The 19,340-nt window shown below is 39.3% G+C and overlaps 1 protein-coding gene across 4 annotated transcripts in view; it reads right to left on the bottom strand.

Annotated features, from left to right (window-relative positions):
• Window positions 1-8,102: 8,102 nt before the first annotated feature.
• grinaa (glutamate receptor, ionotropic, N-methyl D-aspartate-associated protein 1a (glutamate binding)) overlaps window positions 8,103-19,340 on the bottom strand; it is a 95,735-nt gene continuing 84,497 nt past the window's right edge. For all 4 annotated transcript variants that reach the window (XM_043690909.1, XM_043690908.1, XM_043690911.1 and 1 more), the window contains 2 exons: window positions 18,149-18,292; window positions 8,103-12,462 (listed from right to left, as the gene is read on the bottom strand). In XM_043690909.1, coding sequence (XP_043546844.1) covers window positions 12,313-12,462; window positions 18,149-18,292 — 294 coding nt within the window. In that variant the 3' untranslated portion in view covers window positions 8,103-12,312. The remainder of the gene's footprint in view (window positions 12,463-18,148; window positions 18,293-19,340) is intronic.

The following is a 19,340-nucleotide window of genomic DNA, read 5'->3' as shown; positions in this document are numbered from 1 at the left end:
TCACCTTCATGAGGTCATGCTGATTCTGCTTAAATGATATTATACATTTCAAAATGTTCAATTCCAGAATCAACCTAGTGAACCTCATCTGCACCCCCTCCAGTGCCAGTGCATCCTTTCTCAAGTAAGATAACTAAAACTATACACAGTACTCCAGATGTGGCCTCACCAGCACCCTGTACAACAGCAGTTTTCCAGTCCTCTGCAAATGCAGAGGTGGGTGTCTTTCTGGCTGGAGGTCTGTGACTAGTTGTGTTCTGCAGGGGTCCATACTGGAACTTCTGCTGTTTGTGATGTATATTATACATTTGGATAAAAATGCAGATAGGTGGGTTAGTAAGCTGCGGATGATGGAGTTTGAAATAGTGTAGAAGGTTGTCAAAGGATACAGCGAGATTTAGATCAATTGCAGATATGGATGAAGAAATGGCAAATAGAGTTTAATATGGGAAAGTATGAGGTACTGCACTTCAGATCAAATGTTAAGGAAAAGTATACAGTTAATGGCAGGAGCCTGAACAGCATTCATGTACAGAGGGATCTTAGGGTTCAAGTCCATAGCTCCTTGAAAGTGGCCAAATAGGTAGATAGGGTGGTAAAGAAGGTGTTTGGCATGCTTGCCTTTATTGGTCAGGGAATTGAGTACAAAAGTCAGGATGTCATGTTGCAGCTTTCTGAGACTTTGGTTAGGTCACAATTAGAGTATTACATTCAATTCTGGTCCCCACTTTATAGGAAGGACATGGAGATTTTGGAGAGGGTGAAGAAGAGATTTATCAGGATGCTGCCTGGATTGGAGGGTATGAGCTATATGGAGAGGATAGAACAACTTGGGTTGTTTTCTCTAGAGCGGAGAAAGCTGAGGGGAGACTTGATCGAAGTCTATAAAATTATGAGATGCATAGATAGGGCTGATGGTCAGAATCTTTTGCCCAGAGTTGAAATGTCTAATATTAGAGGGCATGCATTTGAGGTGAGAGGGTTTGTTTTTACACAGAGGATGGTAGGAGTCTGGAACATACTGCCAGGGGTGCTGATGGAGACATATGATGGAGGAGGTTAAGTGACTTTTAGATAAGCACTTTTAGATATGCAAGGAATGGAGGGATCTTTCCAAGGGCAGGCAAAAGGGACTAGTTTAATTTGATGTCATGTTGGCACAGCATCGTGGACTGAAAGGCCTGTTCCTATGCTGTACTGTTCTATGAATTTTCCAAAATCTAAGGATTCCTGAAAGATTACTACCAGTACATCTACTGTCTCTGTATCCAATTCCTTTAACATCATAAGATGCACCCTATCAGAGGTAAGGATCTTATCCTTTAGCCCCCATTAGTTTCCCTAATACTTTTTCCTCTATGTTCCCTATTTTCTTTCCTCCCTTTGTCCTTGAATATTTAGTAACTTTGGGATGCTATTAGTGTTAGTTTTCGTAGTAGAACACTATTTATTTAACTCCTTTTCCGTTTCCTGGTTCTCCATTATTATTTCCCAGCCTCATTCTTTAAGAGGCCCCTATTCACTTTGGCTTCTCTCTTCCTTTTTATGTGTTTAAGCAGTTCTTGATGTCTGCCTTGATATGACTTGTAGGTTTAACCTCAACATTTATTTTCTCCTTTCTTTTGGTTGTCTTTTCTTCATTTTTAAAACCTTCCCAATTTTCTGTCTTAAGAGGTGAAAGATTAGTGGCATGTTTTTCATTCAATCCGATGATGTCCTTTGCTGGTTCACTTATGCCTTCCTGGAATCCTCCCCCATCACCGGAAGATGCCTTTGATCTTAACACATGGACTTTTTTAAAAAGTCTGCCATTGTTCCTCAACTGTCATTGTTGCAAATTTCCTTCCCCAGTCCACTCCAGCCAGCCCTGCCCTCTTACTTTATTCACCTCAACTTCTCATACAAATCACTCACTATCCTGAGTTGGAAATGTACTGCAGTTTCTTCAGTGACATTAGGTAAAACTTCTTGAATGTTTTTCTAACAGCATGGTTGATGTACCTATACCAGATTGACTGTAGAGATTCATGGTTCAAGAAGGCAGCTGAATACCAAAGGCAACTCAAAATGAGTAATAAATGCTGGCTTGGAATGAAAAAAAAACTTCCACCCAACAAGTCAACAACTTTATCCACAACCTGAGCCACAAATCTTCTCAAGAATGCCCTCCCAACAATTTGGCAACACGTTGTGGATTACAGCAGTTCAAGGCAGCAGCTCACCAACTTCTCCAGGGCAGTTACAGATGGGCAATAAATGGCAAACCTGCCAATAATGCCAACATCCACACATGAATAAAAAGCTCAATCCCTATTGTTTACTTTGTTACAAATAGCTGTACATTGAAACAGAAGACTGAACAGTAGGGGCATTATTTAGACAAGGTGCAAATACACATTTCTAGATAATAAAGATAGGTAAAGCACATTGTGTGGTGGACAGGGGAAGATGCATGCAGATGTAGCTAAGCTGAGTAGACAAAACTATGGCAGATGGATTCTGGAAAATGTCAAGTTCACTGGCAGGAAATCCAAAAAAAAGAGAATAACTGCAAAATTCTAAAGTTCAGAATGATCTAGGTGTTCTAGTTAATGAGTCACAAAGTTTATATGCAGTACAACAAATGTATGGAAGGCTAATTAAATGCTATCATTTAGTGCAAAAATAAATGACAGAAAAAGGATGCTACACAATTATACAAGGCATTGGTGAGATCATATTATGAATACTTTCTCTGAGAGTTTTTTAAAAATTAATTTGTGGGATGTGGGCATTGCTGACTAGCCAGCATTTATTGCCTGTACCTGGTTGCCCTTGAGACGGTGGAGGTGAGCTGCCTTCTTAAACTGCTGCAGTCCACCTGCTTTGGGTTGATCCACAATGCCACTAGGGAGGGAATTACAGGATTTTGACCCAGTGACAATGAAGGAACTGCAATAGGTTTCCAAGTCAGGATTGTTATTGGCTTAGAGAAGAACTTGTAGGTAGTGGTGTTCCCATGTATTTGGTGCCCTTGTCCTTGTGGATGGAAGTGGTTGAGAGTTTGGAAGGTGGTATTTGAAGATTTTTGGTGAATTTCTACAGTGCATCTTGTAGATAGTATATACTGCTGCCACTGAGCTTCAATGGTGAAGCGAGGAGATACATGTGGATGTAGTGCCAGTCAAGCAGGCTGCTTTATTCTGGATGGTATCAAGTTTTTTTTTTAAAAAGTGTTGTTGGAGCAGCCCCCATCCAGGCAAATAGGTATTTCATCACACTTGTGCCTTGGATAGGTTTTAGGGAGTCAGGTGGTCAGTTACTCCCCACAGTATTCCTCCCTTCTGACCTGCTCTTACTGTCATTGTGTTTATGTGGCAAGTCTAGCTTCTGGTCAATGATAACCCCCAGGCTGTTGATCATGGGGGTATTCAGTGATGGTAACACCATTTAATATCAAACGGTGATACGACTGTCTCTTATTGGTGGTCATTGTCTGGCATTTGTGGCACAAATGTTACTTGCCACTTGCCTGGATATTGTTTAAATCTTGTTGCATTTGAACATGAACTGCTTCAATATCTGAGGAGTCTTGAATGGTGCTTAACATTACATAATCATGTTCAAACATCATCACGTCTCACCTTATGATGGAGGGAAGGTCATTGACAGAAAAGCTAAGGAACTGCTGCAGGGATGGGCTGGAGCAGAGATGACTGACCTCCAACAACCATGCCTATCATCCCGTGTGCCAGGTATGCCCCCAACCAGTGGAGAGTTTGCTCCCTAATACCAATCAATTCCCATTGTACTAGGACTCCTTCATACCACATACAGTGAAATACATCTCTGATGTGAAGAGCTGCCTGAATTCAGGTCTTTTGTTTGTGTTTGAACTAAGACTATAATGAGGTAAGGAGCTGAGTGACCCTGGCGAACCCAACTGAGCAGAAGCTGCTTGATAGCACTGTTGGTGACACTTTCCATCACTTTACTGATGATCAAGAGTAGACTGATGGAGCAATAATTGGCTGGGTTGGATTTTTCCTACTTTCTATTTACAGGACATACCTGGGGAATTTTCTCACATTGTTGGTTAGGTGTATGCTGTAACTATACTGAAAAAGCTTGGCTAAGGGAGCAGCAAGTTCTAAAGCACAAGTCTTCAGTACCATTACCAGAACGTTGTCAGGGCCCTTGGCCTTTGCAGCATCCAGTGTCTCCAATGGTTCGGAACGAAGTACTGCAAATACTAGAATCTGTACTGAAGGCAACAAATGCTGGAGATCTCCAATAGTTTGTGATAGCACATGGAATGAATTGAATTGGCTGAAGATTGGTATTTGTAAAGCTGGGGACCACTAGAGAAGGCTGAGATGGATCATCCTCTCGACCCTTCTGACTGAAGATTCCTACAAATGCTTCAGCATTACCTTGTACACTATGTAAGTTAATCGTTTAAAAGCTTACCTCATAGGAGTAGCGGGCTCCATTTTTGCAGCAGCAGCAAGAATGAGGACCAGGGTGTGGGTGGGGGGGGGGGAGGGGGGAGAACGGAAGCTTCCAGGAAGGTAAATTCATCATTTCAAAGCTTACCTCGTGTAAGGGCCAAGGGCAGAGCGCACGCTGAGCAGGAGCAGACATGTGACAGCTAAGTAAGTGAAGTTATATATTTGGGTGGTTGCTTTACCCGAAATACTATTTAGGTAGTGTGTCCCAACCGTCGTCCTCCTCTAAAACAAAAGAAATGTCCTGTGTGCCGATTTGGTAAGGTTACCACATTTTTTCTTAGTGCAGGAGGGAGGAATTCACATATCTGGATAATTGGGGCTCATTCTGGGGTAGGTGGGACCTCTAGGAATGGGATGATCTACATCTGAGCCAGAGGGGTACCAATATCCTAGGGGAGAAATTTGCTCTTGCTTTTTGGGAGTGTTTAAACTAATTCAGCAGAGGGATGGGAACCTGAAGTGTAGTTCCAGTGTACTGGAGATTGAGAGTAGGGAGGTCATGAATAAGGTTTCAAGATCACTGGAGTGTACCAGCAGGCAGGTTTGAAGTTAAAAATCACAACACCAGGTTATAGTCCAACAGGTTTAATTGGAAGCACTAGCTTTCAGAGCGCTGCTCCTTCATCAGGTGGTTGCGGAGTATAAGTTTGTAGGACACAATGTAAGCAGCGCTTCAAAAGCTAGTGCTTCCAATTAAACCTGTTGGACTATAATCTTTTAGAGTGGGCATGTTGGTATCTGTTCTTTCATATGTAAATCCCAGAACTTGCTTAAAATTACATTCTCAAGTGAACTTTAACAATAGGTGCCGTGCTGGCCCAGTTAATGCATTGAAGGTGTGAGGCTGTCTGTACCCTAATGTTGAGGGATTTTAATCTTAAAAAAAATCTTATTCTCCACAACCACTTGATGAAGGAGCAGTGCACCAAAGGCTAGTGCTTTCAAATGAACCTGTTGGACTATAACTTGAGATTTTTAATTTTGTACACCCCAGTCCAACAGCAGCCCTCCAAATCGTAGTATAGGTTAGATGGGCTTCAGATTGGTTTCACAGGTCAGCGCAAGAGGGCTGAAGGGCCTGTACTGTGCTGTAATGTTCTCTGTTCTATTCCTGACCGGACGTGGCAGGACTGAGATCTGTTCCATTGGTTGTGGGATCACCTGTCTATATCTTGCTGCTTATATAGTTTGGCATGTAATTAGTCCAATGTGTAGCTTCATCAGCTTGACATATCTTTCAGGTATGCCAGGTGCTGCTCCAGGCATGCCCTCCTGCACCTCCATTGAACCAGGATTGATACCCTGGTGGAGCAGGGGATATGGCAGGCTGAGGTCACCAATTATGGAGTACAATGTTGCTGCTGTTTATAGCCGAAAGTACCTCAGATGCCCACTCTTGGATTGTTTGAACTGTTCAGTTTCTATCCCATTTACCACAAAGTTAGTGCCACACATGGTAGAGGCTATTCTCGATGTGAAGGCAGGACTTTGCCTGCCCAAAGACTCTGCAGTGGTCACTAATACTGTCATGGACAGATGCAGCTGCAATTAGCAATTGGTAAGGATGTGGTCAAGGATGTTTTTTTCCTTTCGTTGGTTCCCTCACTACCTGCTGCAGACCCAGTCTAGCAGCTATGCTCTTTAGGACCTGACCAGCTCAATCAGTGATACTGCTGCCAAACCACTTTTGGGATGGACATTAAAATTCCCCACCCAGAGTACATTTCTTGGTGTTGCCACCCACTGCTTCCTCAATGTTCAACATGAAGTATTGCTTAGTCTTCCAAGGCAAGATGTTTCCGTGCCCACGTTTAATCTGAAGCCACAAGACATCATGGGGTCTAGAGTCAAATGCGGAGGACATCCAGGACATCTCTCTCCTGACTGTATACTACTGTGCTAGGTCAGTTCTGCTGGTGGGACAGGACAAATTCAGGGATGGTGAATTCGATGGCCAGGTCAATGCTAGGAGATCCATCTGGTTTCATTTGAGACTTTGTGGCAATGATATGTCAGCATAGCTTGCTGAGCCATTTCAAAAGGGAGTTTCTTTGGGTCTAGAGTCACATGTAGACCAGATTTCCTTCCCTAAAGGGCATTAGTGAACCCATGGTGGTTTTTCTGACAGTCAACAATAGTTTTCAGTCAGATTCTTCATTCCAGATCCAGATCATTATCTCTAGCAGTCTCTGGATTAACAGTATAATATTACTGGGTCAACATCTCCTCTTGATTCAGAAGATTCACTAATTCCAAATATCAATAGTAAGTTAGTAAAAAGTTCCACTGAAGTTTAGGGGAGTGTTTGGCTGATTCAACTGAAGTCAACAGCATTCTGAATGGTCTTGATAAAATGAAGATGGAAAGAAAGTCCATAAATAAGGGGCACAGTTTAAAAGTTAGAAGTCACCTTTTTTGAGAGGAGAAATTCTCTCAGGGTTGCGCAACTTTGGAATTTTGCCCCAGACACAGAGGCAGCAGATCATGGAATATAATTTCAGACCAAGATAGATAACATTATCCTTGTTGGGCAAGGGAATCTTAAATTATGGGTATGTAGGAATGTGGAAGTTAAAAATGCAACCTATCAACCATGACCTCATTGGATGAAGCAGTGTACCTTTGCTCTGAATTCACATTATTATATTTTGTAACACTGAGCGGAGGTGACTGGACTCCAATCATCTTCCTTTTTGTTAAATAACTGACAAGATTTTCCCAATTCCTTTGACTTAAATTTTAGTAGGGTTCTTGATGCCACACTAGATCTAATACTACTTGGACAGCAAGATAAATCACTGGAATGCAGCACAACATTTCAATCAAGGCTTAGTATGGTCAGGATCATTGATCCTGGAGGAACCAAAGTTTTGCCAATTACTTGCTGCCCTAATGACACCTATCACTTTGTTCATGGTTGAGACACAGATAAATGCTATAAATTTGCTAAACTGAATTTTCCCCAAGTGTCGCAAACAAGATATTATCGAGAAATTTGCACATTGCTGGGTTGATGCTTGTGTTGGAGAAGCTTCGTTAGGAGTTAAGTATAAACTATGATGTATTCAAAAAACCCATCTTCCTCCATTTCATGAATATGTTCATAAATGTTTCAGCTTTTTCTTAACAGGAGACATTCTGGACTCCCCACCATTGAGGAAATTGTATATGCAACATCCTCAATTCATTTAATGGTCACTGCTACTATTCATCACTAGATGAGGCACAAGTGTAGAACTTTAGCCAATCCTAAACAACAGATCCATTTAACTATTCTCATTGCTTGCCACACCTGGCTTTTAGCAGACAGGTAAATCTAGTTAAACCACACAGGACAACATTTGTGTTGGCTGGGTGCTGAAAGAGTAGTAAAGACTAAATGTAGATACAACTGCATTCATTTATTTTCTATAAGAAAACCATACGGTGGCTTACTAGATAAGTTAATAACTACAAAAAAAAAAGCAAAAAATTAACAAGCAAAACTTATGCATTTAAAAGGAAGTACACAGGACTGTTTCTCGGTTGCAAATGTCAAAACAAACCAAGACTTAAAATGGAACTTTCAACAGTTGGTTCAGCTAGTTTCCAAAAAAAAAAAAATGAAACGACTACAGTGCATTAAAACTTTATTCAAATTTAATTACTGCAACGTTAATATAGCAATACAGAACATATCTGAAGTCAAAAATGCATTTACCTGCAGACCTCTAGCAATCACATTGTTTCATCAGATCAGCATTAATTAAATTCAATGGCAAACACGGAGTTTAAAAGACTGAACAGAGGAGATTTGATATTATAGCCAATTTAATGTAAGGGGATAGATCATAACTTCCGAGGTGTAAACCTTGTATTTTCATTTTGACACAAAAAGCTCATTGAACCCAAGAATCTAAACATGAAAATCTCAAAACATGGGAGTTCCATAGTTCATGGAGTACAAAAAACAAAATTCAGGAGTGTCAATTTTACTTCAGAAAAAAATACTAAATCTTAACCTGTTTAAAAGTGTTATTTTAGAACACTGAGAGGTTGCATTGAACAGGTTTAAAAAGGTTGTGCAAAAACGATTTGTGGTATTAAATATTGATAATCTTATAAATACCATATATTTAGGATCTGTTTAGTTCAAAACAGCATATTTGAAAATTAAACTTCAGAAAATTAAAAGTCAGCTAAAACTAGTACAATAGTTAGTCTTGTTTTTAGAATCTTTTCAACATGTGAAATAAAGAAAATAGCTCTGATGTAAATAATCGCTTCACTCAATATACTGAAAAATCTGATTAGTAACCAAATGTGAATTAAAATCAACCATTAAATACAATGAGTCGGAGACAAATGAAAATTCATCTGTTGCCAGAATTGCTTTATACATCTAAAATGTATTCGATAGTTTAGTAAAGACATTGTGAAATTAGATTACCAGAATGATTAGGTTCCAGAATGGAGATGAACATACAAATTATATTTAAGATTCCCTAATTTTAATGAATTCCATGTTTTTCTGTAACAATGTTTTATGCTCACAATAAAGATAACCATTAAAGGTAATCTGCGCACAAACAGAACATGCTCTTATTTTGATAAGAATCAGGAGTATATATACACACACACGGGAAATATGAAACAAGATATTGGCCAAGATCAGCTCCTCAATCTACTTTAATGCGATTCTTATCCTAATCTTGCAAGGACAATTTTTGCTATTGTTGTGCCATATTTTCCTTCATTTCACCCATGCAAAAGAATGGAGATTGCCTTCTTGGTGCCACAATTGATATTATCACAAGCTCACTAAGTACTTGGCTAAGGTTTCACAAAAAAAAACTCAGATCAGAAGAGATGAGGGACAAGAAAAACAGGAGGAGATGAGGACTTGAGTGAAATGCTAATTCATTACATCTCAAAATAAAATTCTCAATAAATAGGTTGATACAAAATGATATTAACAATACCACAAACAGGAGAGAACTGTTTGATTTCCAGATGTTAAACAGTTCAAATCTTCATTGTTTTATTTGGCCTCACTACACAGACTACCAGGTGGTTTAACATGACAAAAGGCCTAATTCCACAGGAAAGGATCAAGGACAAGCAGCATCACAATCATATCAACTCGAGCAGGACTGTATATCCATAGAAGTTTATAAATTTGATTATATTATGATACTGAAATTTCAAGAGATGGGAAAATGAGCAAAAATCAGAATGTTAATCTGTATTTGATCAATCTCTTGGCATTAGCCTGCCCTAGTTAGATAAAGGAGCATGTGGCATGACACAAAGTAATTTTTTTTCCTCATCTGTTCATGTAATCATCAAAGTTTGAGATAAAAAACTAAGTTGATAAAGAGAGATATAGAAGGTAGAGGAAGCGGTTTGTGTAGAGCTTAAGCTAAATTGCCTGTTTCATACCCCAAAAAAAGTACAAGTTGTCCATAAATTTGGATAACCAATGTCAGCATCATATGCTGTCAGATAAAATTAAACAGGTTACTGACAGAGGAGATCCCTAATGACGTCAGATTCTCAAACATTGCAACTTTTGCCATAGTGAAATCAGTTTCAAAATATTATACTGCTTATTTACAATATTTCCAACAGTTTCAATAAAGGATTTCAGGGCACTGGTTTTGTTAGCAACAAGAAAAATTCAAGATTATAATGCAAACTAATTCTAAAATGGTTGCCTGATAATATTAGTAAGCCTTCAGGTCAGCAGGAAATAAATTGCCCACTCTGCTCCATCAATGTAAGTCTTAAATTTATTTTCAAAAGGACGAGGCATTCAATGAAGTTTAACTTAGCTTGCTGTCATTTTTGAAAGCAAGTATCGTTTTAAAACAAAAATATGTTTGCTTGAAGAAAGGATCTTTATTTTGTTGTATTAAGATTATATACCTCAAAAGCAGAATGTGAATTATTCTCACAGCTCTCAAAATGAAAAATGTATGTAGCCTTGTTCTTAAAAACGTAAACAGTTCACAGAACGAAATATCCAAAATTCAACCTGTTCAAATACTACAGCAGACTTTGCCAATCATTACAGCAAAAATTAGTTTTTACTCATGCATTTTTTTTCCTACAAGTTTGGGTTCACAGTCAAAAAATATCTTCATTATTTAAATAGTCTTCTCTCTCATTTAACAAAGCAATCTATTTCCCTAAATATGAATTGTTTAGACCAGCTGCCTTAACACTTAAGCAAATCAAATCCTTGATTACCTCATGCACATTTACAGAATTTTTCTACCTACGTACATGCAAATCTGAATCATCTGGTTCAGTAGAATAGTTCCTAATACATGGTCCCATGATTGATCACACCAATGCTTTAGTGAATACAGAAATGTATATTACAGTTAACCCTACATGATAATTTCACTGGAGGAATTAGATGTGTCACAAAACATTGAATAAATGAATCTTAATGAAGAGTTCCCTTTTCATTCTATCAGCCCCAACTATAATTAGCAAATCCTTATTTGGTAGCTTCTGATGGTCAAATTAGTTTAAGTGAGAAAAAAGGGCAGGTATCTAACAAAAGTATTTTAAATCTAACAAATGCCAGTTTTTCAAAGATTGTCTGATGAGCTAAAGACTGAAAAACATTTAGAAATTAAAAAAGGTGTTTGTGAAATGCTTTCCAAAAGTGCTAGCTCTTTAATCTGATGCGACTAATAAATAATACAACCATGGAAAAGCTTCATACTAATCTCTTCATACATGCAGGTATCATAAATCCACAGTTAAAAAAGCAATGCAATGCAATGCAATCCCTCAGTTACAGTGCCATCAAGCAGCTTCAGGGTATTTTTCAACAATACTGATTCTCCTGAGCATATTCAAGGCAGCTAGCCAAACAGCCCATTTCATTTATTAATCAAAACAAATATAAGCTACAGAGAATTCATTTGTGTTGAACTCTAGTCTGCAGTTTTTAAAGCAAACTCCTAGCTCTCAACAGTAAATATAACCAGTTTTTTTGGAAAAGTCCAATTCTAATGTTCAGTAATTTAAATATTGACTTCATTCAAGGATAAAGCCTGACTTCCAGCATTTTTATTAAGCTAGTTCTTCAAGAACCCAAAATAAACTACTGGATTTGGACAATATTAGATAAGTAATTCAAATTAACCATGCCACCTTCTCATCAATCCAACATCCTCCAATATTACAACCTATTCATTTGATATATATATGAACTGTATAGGTCAGCAAGATTGGTGCATTAAAAGCTATACTTTTCTGACTTAAATCAGGTTATAGTATAATTCACAATGTAATAGGTTTCACATTTAGTAGGTTAATTTCACTGATTTGCAAACTGTGCATATATTGTTCTAATTAACTTAAGATTAAATAAATCCAGATTAAATATTTTACACACTTGGTTGGTTTAAATTCCAAAGCCAAATACTTCAGTTCATTATTAACTTAATAAAGTGTACAAGTGGTGTTTTGCAGGACAGTGCCAATCTCACTCCTCTGCAGAAGAAGCTCCAATTATTTTTAAATAAACGATGTGATTAATCTTTAAGAAAGGTGAATCCTAAACTCACTGGAAAATAGGAGCAAAAAGGAATACCATTATCTACATGAACCTGCTGCAAGCAGCAACTGAGACTGAATGCACTGATGGCCACAGTGAAGCTGTTACATTCACATTTGCCCATCCATGCAAACATGCTTATTCACATGAGTGGCAATACCAGTCAAAAAGGAATATTCCTTAACCTAGGCTACATAAAAGAAAAGATGGCTTCAGGTTAGTTCTTCACTGCACTAGGATCAAATTTCCTCGTCTGCTGACACCTCACTCTCTGGTACTCCCAATGATGGTCATGAGGAACATAAAGATATTGATAATATCGGTATAAAGGTTGAGTGCTGCAAAAACATATTCTTCCGGACTGATAACCAGCTGTTTGTTCCCCAGGATCATCTGTGTATCAATGGCCAAAAACTGCAGAAGAAGAATTAAGAGCACAGAGTTAGACCGGACAGCTCGTCTCCTGTTAATGTTTCCTCTATTTTGTAATATCAGCCAATGCAAGTCTCTGGTGAACTAGTCTGGGGTATTTATTGAACTTGTAAATACTTTAGCTGACAATGGTGATTATTTAAAATTGAATTTATGATCACCAAAACCATTTTTATTTTATTATGCTAAACTTTGCTGCACCCAGTATAGTTGGAGACACCAGTGACTATTGTTGGCTATCTTCAAGTGTCTTGTGAATTTCTCTCCAACATATAAAGACAGAAAAATCAGCAAGTGTGGAAAAAAGGGAAAAGCTCTCGATAGCTTTCACTAAATTTCAGACAGATCAGGATTAGTAAAATTGAACAATATGAACAGGAAGCAAGCATGTGTTGGAAAACAGGGAAAATCACTGAAATGTTTTAACAGGAAGTTGCAATACTCTATTGGGTATATTACAGTGTATGCTAATATTCAGAATAAAAACTTCAACAGCAAAGAAATTACTCAAAGGCAGAAATCACAAGAACATATTTGCATCCAGAAAGAAACAGCATAAATGACGGTAGTTTAAAAAAAAATGTATAGGGTATTATATAAAAACTTCAATCTCATGTTTGAGAACCCAATTAGCAAGTGAGACTTTAAAAGTAACATTTTAGTAACTGACCTAGTCTTTGTTTTACATTCAGGAGAGTATGTTTTACTTAAGGCAGTGAAAGTTTGAATTAACGCTTACCCACTTAAGCATTTAAAATCTAGTATGGCTGCTCCAGTTTTTCAATTCTCCCAGCTTCACAAGGAAATAGCAAATGGGTGCCATCTTTCTGATGCTCATGTTTTTATTATGTCATAGTGAACAACAGCAACATACTGCAGATCTATAAATATTGCCTTGTTCTACAGTTAACTGAGAAACCATAGGAGGCTGTAATCACAATTAGTTATAGGAAATATACTGTGGAATTGTTAATCCACAAAAAAGTAACAAGGTAACTGGAGTGAAGTGTTAATGTCAGAAAAGGTTCAATCCATCAATTAAAACCAAAAAAAAAGTCATGTCAACTTGTTAATTTTCCCAGTGGAACAATGTTTTCTGGGCATTTTGATGTAATCATGTAGGCTGTATTACTGGATCTTAAAATACAAGATAGCTCCCTAGATGAGTGTGCATGCCCCAGAAGGCAACTAACAGCTACAATCAAGTTGGAATATATCTTGGTGCATTTATTTTGGAACATAAATGGGTCTATACAAGACATGTTACATACCAAACAAATAGTGTAACCAAAGGAAACAGTACAGAGATTAATCACCTCAATTTCCCAGAAAGTGAGCTCAAGTGACTTCAGGGATTAAACCCTGACAAATCAGACCCGATGAATTTCTACAGCACACCATTAATCACAGCCTGCCAACTTGAAAATATCGCCAACTTGAAAATACCGCTTTACCCTCGTCCTAAGGAGGTGGACGAGGGGAAAGCGGTAGATGTGGTGTATATGGATTTTAGTAAGGCGTTTGATAAGGTTCCCCATGGTAGACTATTCTACAGCACACCATTAATCACAGCCTGCCAACTTGAAAATACCGCTTTACCCTCGTCCTAAGGAGGTGGACGAGGGGGAAAGCGGTAGATGTGGTGTATATGGATTTTAGTAAGGCGTTTGATAAGGTTCCCCATGGTAGACTACTGCATAAAATACGGAGGTATGGCATTGAGGGTGAGTTGGAGGTTTGGATTAGGAGTTGGCTGGCTGGAAGAAGACAGAGGGTAGTAGTTGATGGCAAAGGTTCATCTTGGAGTGCCGTCACTAGCGGTGTTCCGCAAGGATCTGTTTTGGGACCATTGCTGTTTGTCATTTTTATAAATGACCTGGAGGAGGGGTTAGAAGGTTGGGTGAGCAAGTTTGCGGATGATACGAAAGGAGGAGTTGTAGACAGTGAGGATGGATGTGGCAGGTTACAGCGGGATATAGATAAGCTGCAGAGCTGGGCAGAAAGGTGGCAAATGGAGTTCAATGTAGCCGAGTGTGAGGTGATTCACTTTGGTAAGAGTAACAAAAAGATGAGGTACTGGGCTAATGGTCGGATACTTGGTAGTGTGGATGAGCAGAGGGACCTTGGTGTCCATGTACACAGATCTCTGAAAGTTGCTACCCAGGTAAATAGTGTGGTGAAGAAGGCAGATTGCGTACTGGCTTTTATTGGTAGAGGAATTGAGTTCCGGAGTCGTGAGGTCATGTTGGAGTTGTAGAAGACTCTCGTGCGGCCACATCTGGAGTATTGTGTGCAGTTTTGGTTGCCATACTATAGGAAGGATGTAGAGGCACCGGAACGGGTGCAGAGGTGGTTTACCAGGATGTTGCCTGGTATGGTAGGAAGATCGTATGAGGAAAGGCTGAGGCACTTGGGGTTGTTTTCATTGGAGAAAAGAAGGTTTAGGGGTGACTTGATAGAGGTGTACAAGATGATTAGGGGTTTAGATAGGGTCGACAGTGAGAATCTTTTTCCACGTATGGAGTCAGCTATTACAAGGGGCATAGCTTTAAATTAAGGGGGAGTAGGTATAGGACAGATGTTAGGGGTAGGTTCTTTACTCAGCGAGTCGTGAGTTCCTGGAATGCCCTGCCAGTAGAGTGGTGGACTCTCCCTCATTATGGGCATTTAAGCAGGCATTGGATAGGCACATGGAGGATAGTGGGCTAGTGTAGATTAGGTGGGCTTGGAACGGCACAACATCGAGGGCCAAAGGGCCTGTACTGCGCTGTATTCTTCTATGTTCTATCCCACTTAGGCAGATGTAGGGGTATTATCACTGGATTGTTAATCCAGAGACACAGGTAATATTTCTGCAGACTAGTTTGAATCCCACCATGGCAGATGGTGGAATTGCAATTCAATTAAAAAACCAGCTGCCATCCGAACAATTAGGGATGCAATAAATGCCAGTTCAAACAGCAATGTCCACATCCCATAAATCAGCTAAACAACTAAAGAGGCCAAGTGAGTGACAAGGCATCACAGATGAGGAAGAGCAAGTTTATTTACTTCAGTCCTGATTATAGAAAGAATGATTTTAAAAACATTGATGTGCAGATAGACTTAAGTATACCCATACAAGGGAACAATTATCATGCAGTTACAGCAAGCAATTAGGATGACAAATGTCACACTGGCCTTTATTGCAAGGGGATTAGCAGTACAAGTATTCTTTATTTGTACTGGACTTTGAAAACATTTGGAATGTTGTTGTTTCCATATTAGAGAATTATTTACACAAGTCAGTGCAGACAGATTAACTAGATGGACCCCTTGGATGAAAACGTTGTCCGATGAGGACAATTAGGGTTCTTCTCAGAAATATGAGGAATCATCTCATGGAAACATTCAACATTATTAAAAACAGGTTTAGCAGAGTATATACGGATGTTATTCCCTCTAGCTGGGGATTCTAAAGCAACCAGAGTTTCAGGATAGAGGTAATGATCATTTAGCACTGAGACAAGGAGATATTTCTTCAAAGAGGTGACCTTCAATGAAAGGAAATAGATAATTCTTAGGGGGCCTAAGAAGGTAAATTTTGGGAGAATGCTTCTCTTCTTGGGAAGGTCTACAAGAGGGCATAAACTCAGAATAAAGTGGCACTGATTTTAAACTGAGATGACGATTTTGAGGACTGAGTGTCTTGAGGAACACAGCTGTGGGGACAAAATCCTTGTGTACATTTAAGGCAGAGATAGATAGATTTTTTTTTCACCTAGCTGGTTAAAGAGGGTTTTGGTGAAAGGCAGGAAAGCAGATGAAGAATATTGGATCAGCCACGATCATATTGAATGACACAGCTGGCTTGAGGGGGCTGATAGCTTACACATATTCCTTTTTCTTCAGTCATGCGAGTCTTAAAGGGATCAAGAGTGCACCATCATTCAACATACAGACCACAACAGATAGATACTTGATCGCTCGAGATAAAGGGAAATATTAAACAAGCATGTGCAGATAATGTCAAAGATCATATTAGATAGCTTTACAGGTTACATGGTCATCCTCTGCTATTTCTCTTGTTAAATGATGCCAATTTGGTCAGTCTGCAAACATGGCTCGTCACATGAAGAACCTTACTATACTATTGTCTCAAATGACCTTTACATGAAAAGTAATTTTTTAAAATAGATTCTTTTGTAGTAAATGTGTTCATGTTTTAACGACTAAAATGCATTACTGTGGAATCTGCATGAAGTGTTCCACTTAAGGTCTAGAACCTATGATAAATCTAAGTGGATCTATTAAATATAGTTTAATGTCAAACACAAATGAAAAAAGGTATATCATACTTATTACATTTTTTCCAGGCTGCATTGACACCAAACATCATACTCAAACAAATGCATCTCATTTAGAGAAATCTGCAATAACCACTAAATCTAATGAGTGACTATGGAGCTAGGAAAAAAGTTTCTTTTTATTCCTTTTTGCAAGAATGTTGGTTGTGATAGCATTCTTGCCTTCAAGTTAAAAGGTTGTTTGTTCAAATTACACTTCAGAGGCACAAGCAAATCTAAACCGACAAACTGCAAAAAGTCTGCACACAATGATTGATTAGAATCTGGAATGCATTGTCCAAGTGTGCTGAATGCAGATTCAACTGTGACTTTGAAACAGAAATTGAATAAACAGGGCAAGATGTGCAGGCCTTTAAAGAAAGGAAGAAGAGCAGAGAGCCACCACAGACATTTTGGACAATAGCCTCCAATGAAGTGACCATTCCATTATAGGCCTTGTCTCAGTCTTCCAGATGAGGAGGGAGTCCTGTCCTTTGGGTGTATTTTATTATGCGTTCACAGGATGAAGGGATCACTGGCAGGACCAGCATCATTGGGCAGTTTAGGATGGGCAGAGGGCTGTTAAAAGGTCAACCACATTGCTGTGGGTCTGGAGTCACATGTAGGCCCAACGGAGGCAAGGATAACAGTTTCCTTTCCTAAAAAGGAAAGTAATGAACCAGGTGTGTTTTTCTGACAATCAGCAGCATTTTGCTGTTATTAGATTTTCAATTCCAGATTTTCTTTTGTAAAAACTGAATTCCACTTCCACCATCTGCCATGGGGGAATAGAACCCTGGGTCCCCAGAATATTAAAAAGTCTGAATCACACTGTTTTCTTCTGGAAGAGCAGAAGACATTTTTCTGGTGAGTATTCATCCCTAATCCAATATTACACTCAGATTACCTGGTCACTACTTTTTCTGCAAGTTGTCAATGTGTTAGTTGGCTACTACATTGCCTTAGTTACCCCATACAACAATGGCTACGTTCAAAAAGTAGTTTGTTTGCAGTAAAGCATTATGGAACAGCCAGATGTAAAAGGCTTCCAACAAATACAAATTCATTCCTTTTATCCAGCAAGAACTCGGTAATGGTAAACTGGGGTGTGAATGAGTGTCATTCTATGTTAAGTCACATAAAATCAAAATGGTAGCTTTTACTGACTAAATTACAAAATAATGACTGAGGCATTAATGTGGAAAATTTAATCCTTTGAAAGACAATCTGTAAAACCCATGACTGTGCTGCAAAAGGTACAAACCACCTCAAGTGGGTGTTTTCTTAAAGGTTGAAATGATTTGCTCACTAAAATGAAACCTTTAAAAAGAATTCACACTTACCACTGTGAAGATCAATGCACCGACAGAAGCATACACAATCTGGAGAATCTTGTTCTGGATAAAAATGCACAGAATTCCGAAGAACAGCAGCACAACTACAGACACCAACATCACACCCATACAAGAAGTAAAGTCATACTTGGTCTGTGGAAGAGGAAAGAAAATATATTAATATATTAGCATCAAAGTAAATTAGAGTCAGAGCTGTACAGCACTGAAACAGACCCCTTTGGTCCAACTCTTCATACCAACCAGACATCCCAATCTAATCTAGTCCCATTTGTCAGCATTTGCTCCCAGATCCCTTCAATCCTTTCCTATTCATATACCCATCCAGAAGCCTTTTAAATGTTGTAATTGTACCAGCCTCCACCACTCCAACACCAAGTCTACACCGTGTTCAGGAGACTGCAGCAGCACAGTGCACATAGATGTCAGGAAGGGAAGGGAGGTGGTCCAGGAAGGGAAGGGAGGTGTCCAAGATGATCCAGGTTAACTTGGAGGTCATGGTAGAAGGTGTTTGTGAAGTCAATGAACTGTTCAACCTTTGAGTGTATGACGTGGTGCTGATACAGTCATTGATTTAGCAGAAGAAAATGGTGAGGAATGGTGCCAGTGTAGCTGCGGAAGATGGACTGTTCCACTTATCTGACAAAGTGGCAAGCATAGCTGGTGCCCATGACTACCCCTTTGGTCTGGCAGAAGTGGGAGAATTTGAAGGAAAAATGTTGGGAGAAGAGGAAGAAATCTACGTCTTGGAGGCCTTGGGTGTCCATGGTGAAGATAAGGGCTTGGAGGCTGGGGAAATGAAAGTCATGGAGATGGAGGGAGTGGGTGGTGTCCTGAACGTATGTGGGAAGATCCTGGACCAAAGGGGACAGGACAGTGTCAAGGTATGCAGAGATAAGTTTCGCAGGGCAGGAGCAGGCTGAGGCAAATGAGTCGACCGGGTCAGTCAGGTTTGTAAATTTTGGATAGAAGGTACATAGAACATAGATAGAAGAATACAGCGCAGTACAGGCCCTTTGGCCCTCGATGTTGCGCCGATCCAAGCCCACCTAACCTATACTAACCCACTATCCTCCATATACCTATCCAATGCCCGCTTAAATGCCCATAAAGAGGGAGAGTCCACCACTGCTACTGGCAGGGCATTCCATGAACTTACAACTCGCTGAGTGAAGAACCTAAC

This window comes from Chiloscyllium plagiosum, chromosome 5, assembly GCF_004010195.1.
Source record: "Chiloscyllium plagiosum isolate BGI_BamShark_2017 chromosome 5, ASM401019v2, whole genome shotgun sequence".
Lineage (NCBI taxonomy): Eukaryota > Metazoa > Chordata > Chondrichthyes > Orectolobiformes > Hemiscylliidae > Chiloscyllium > Chiloscyllium plagiosum.
Note: the sequence above shows the minus strand (reverse complement) of the source record. Positions and strands in the feature narration are given on the sequence as shown.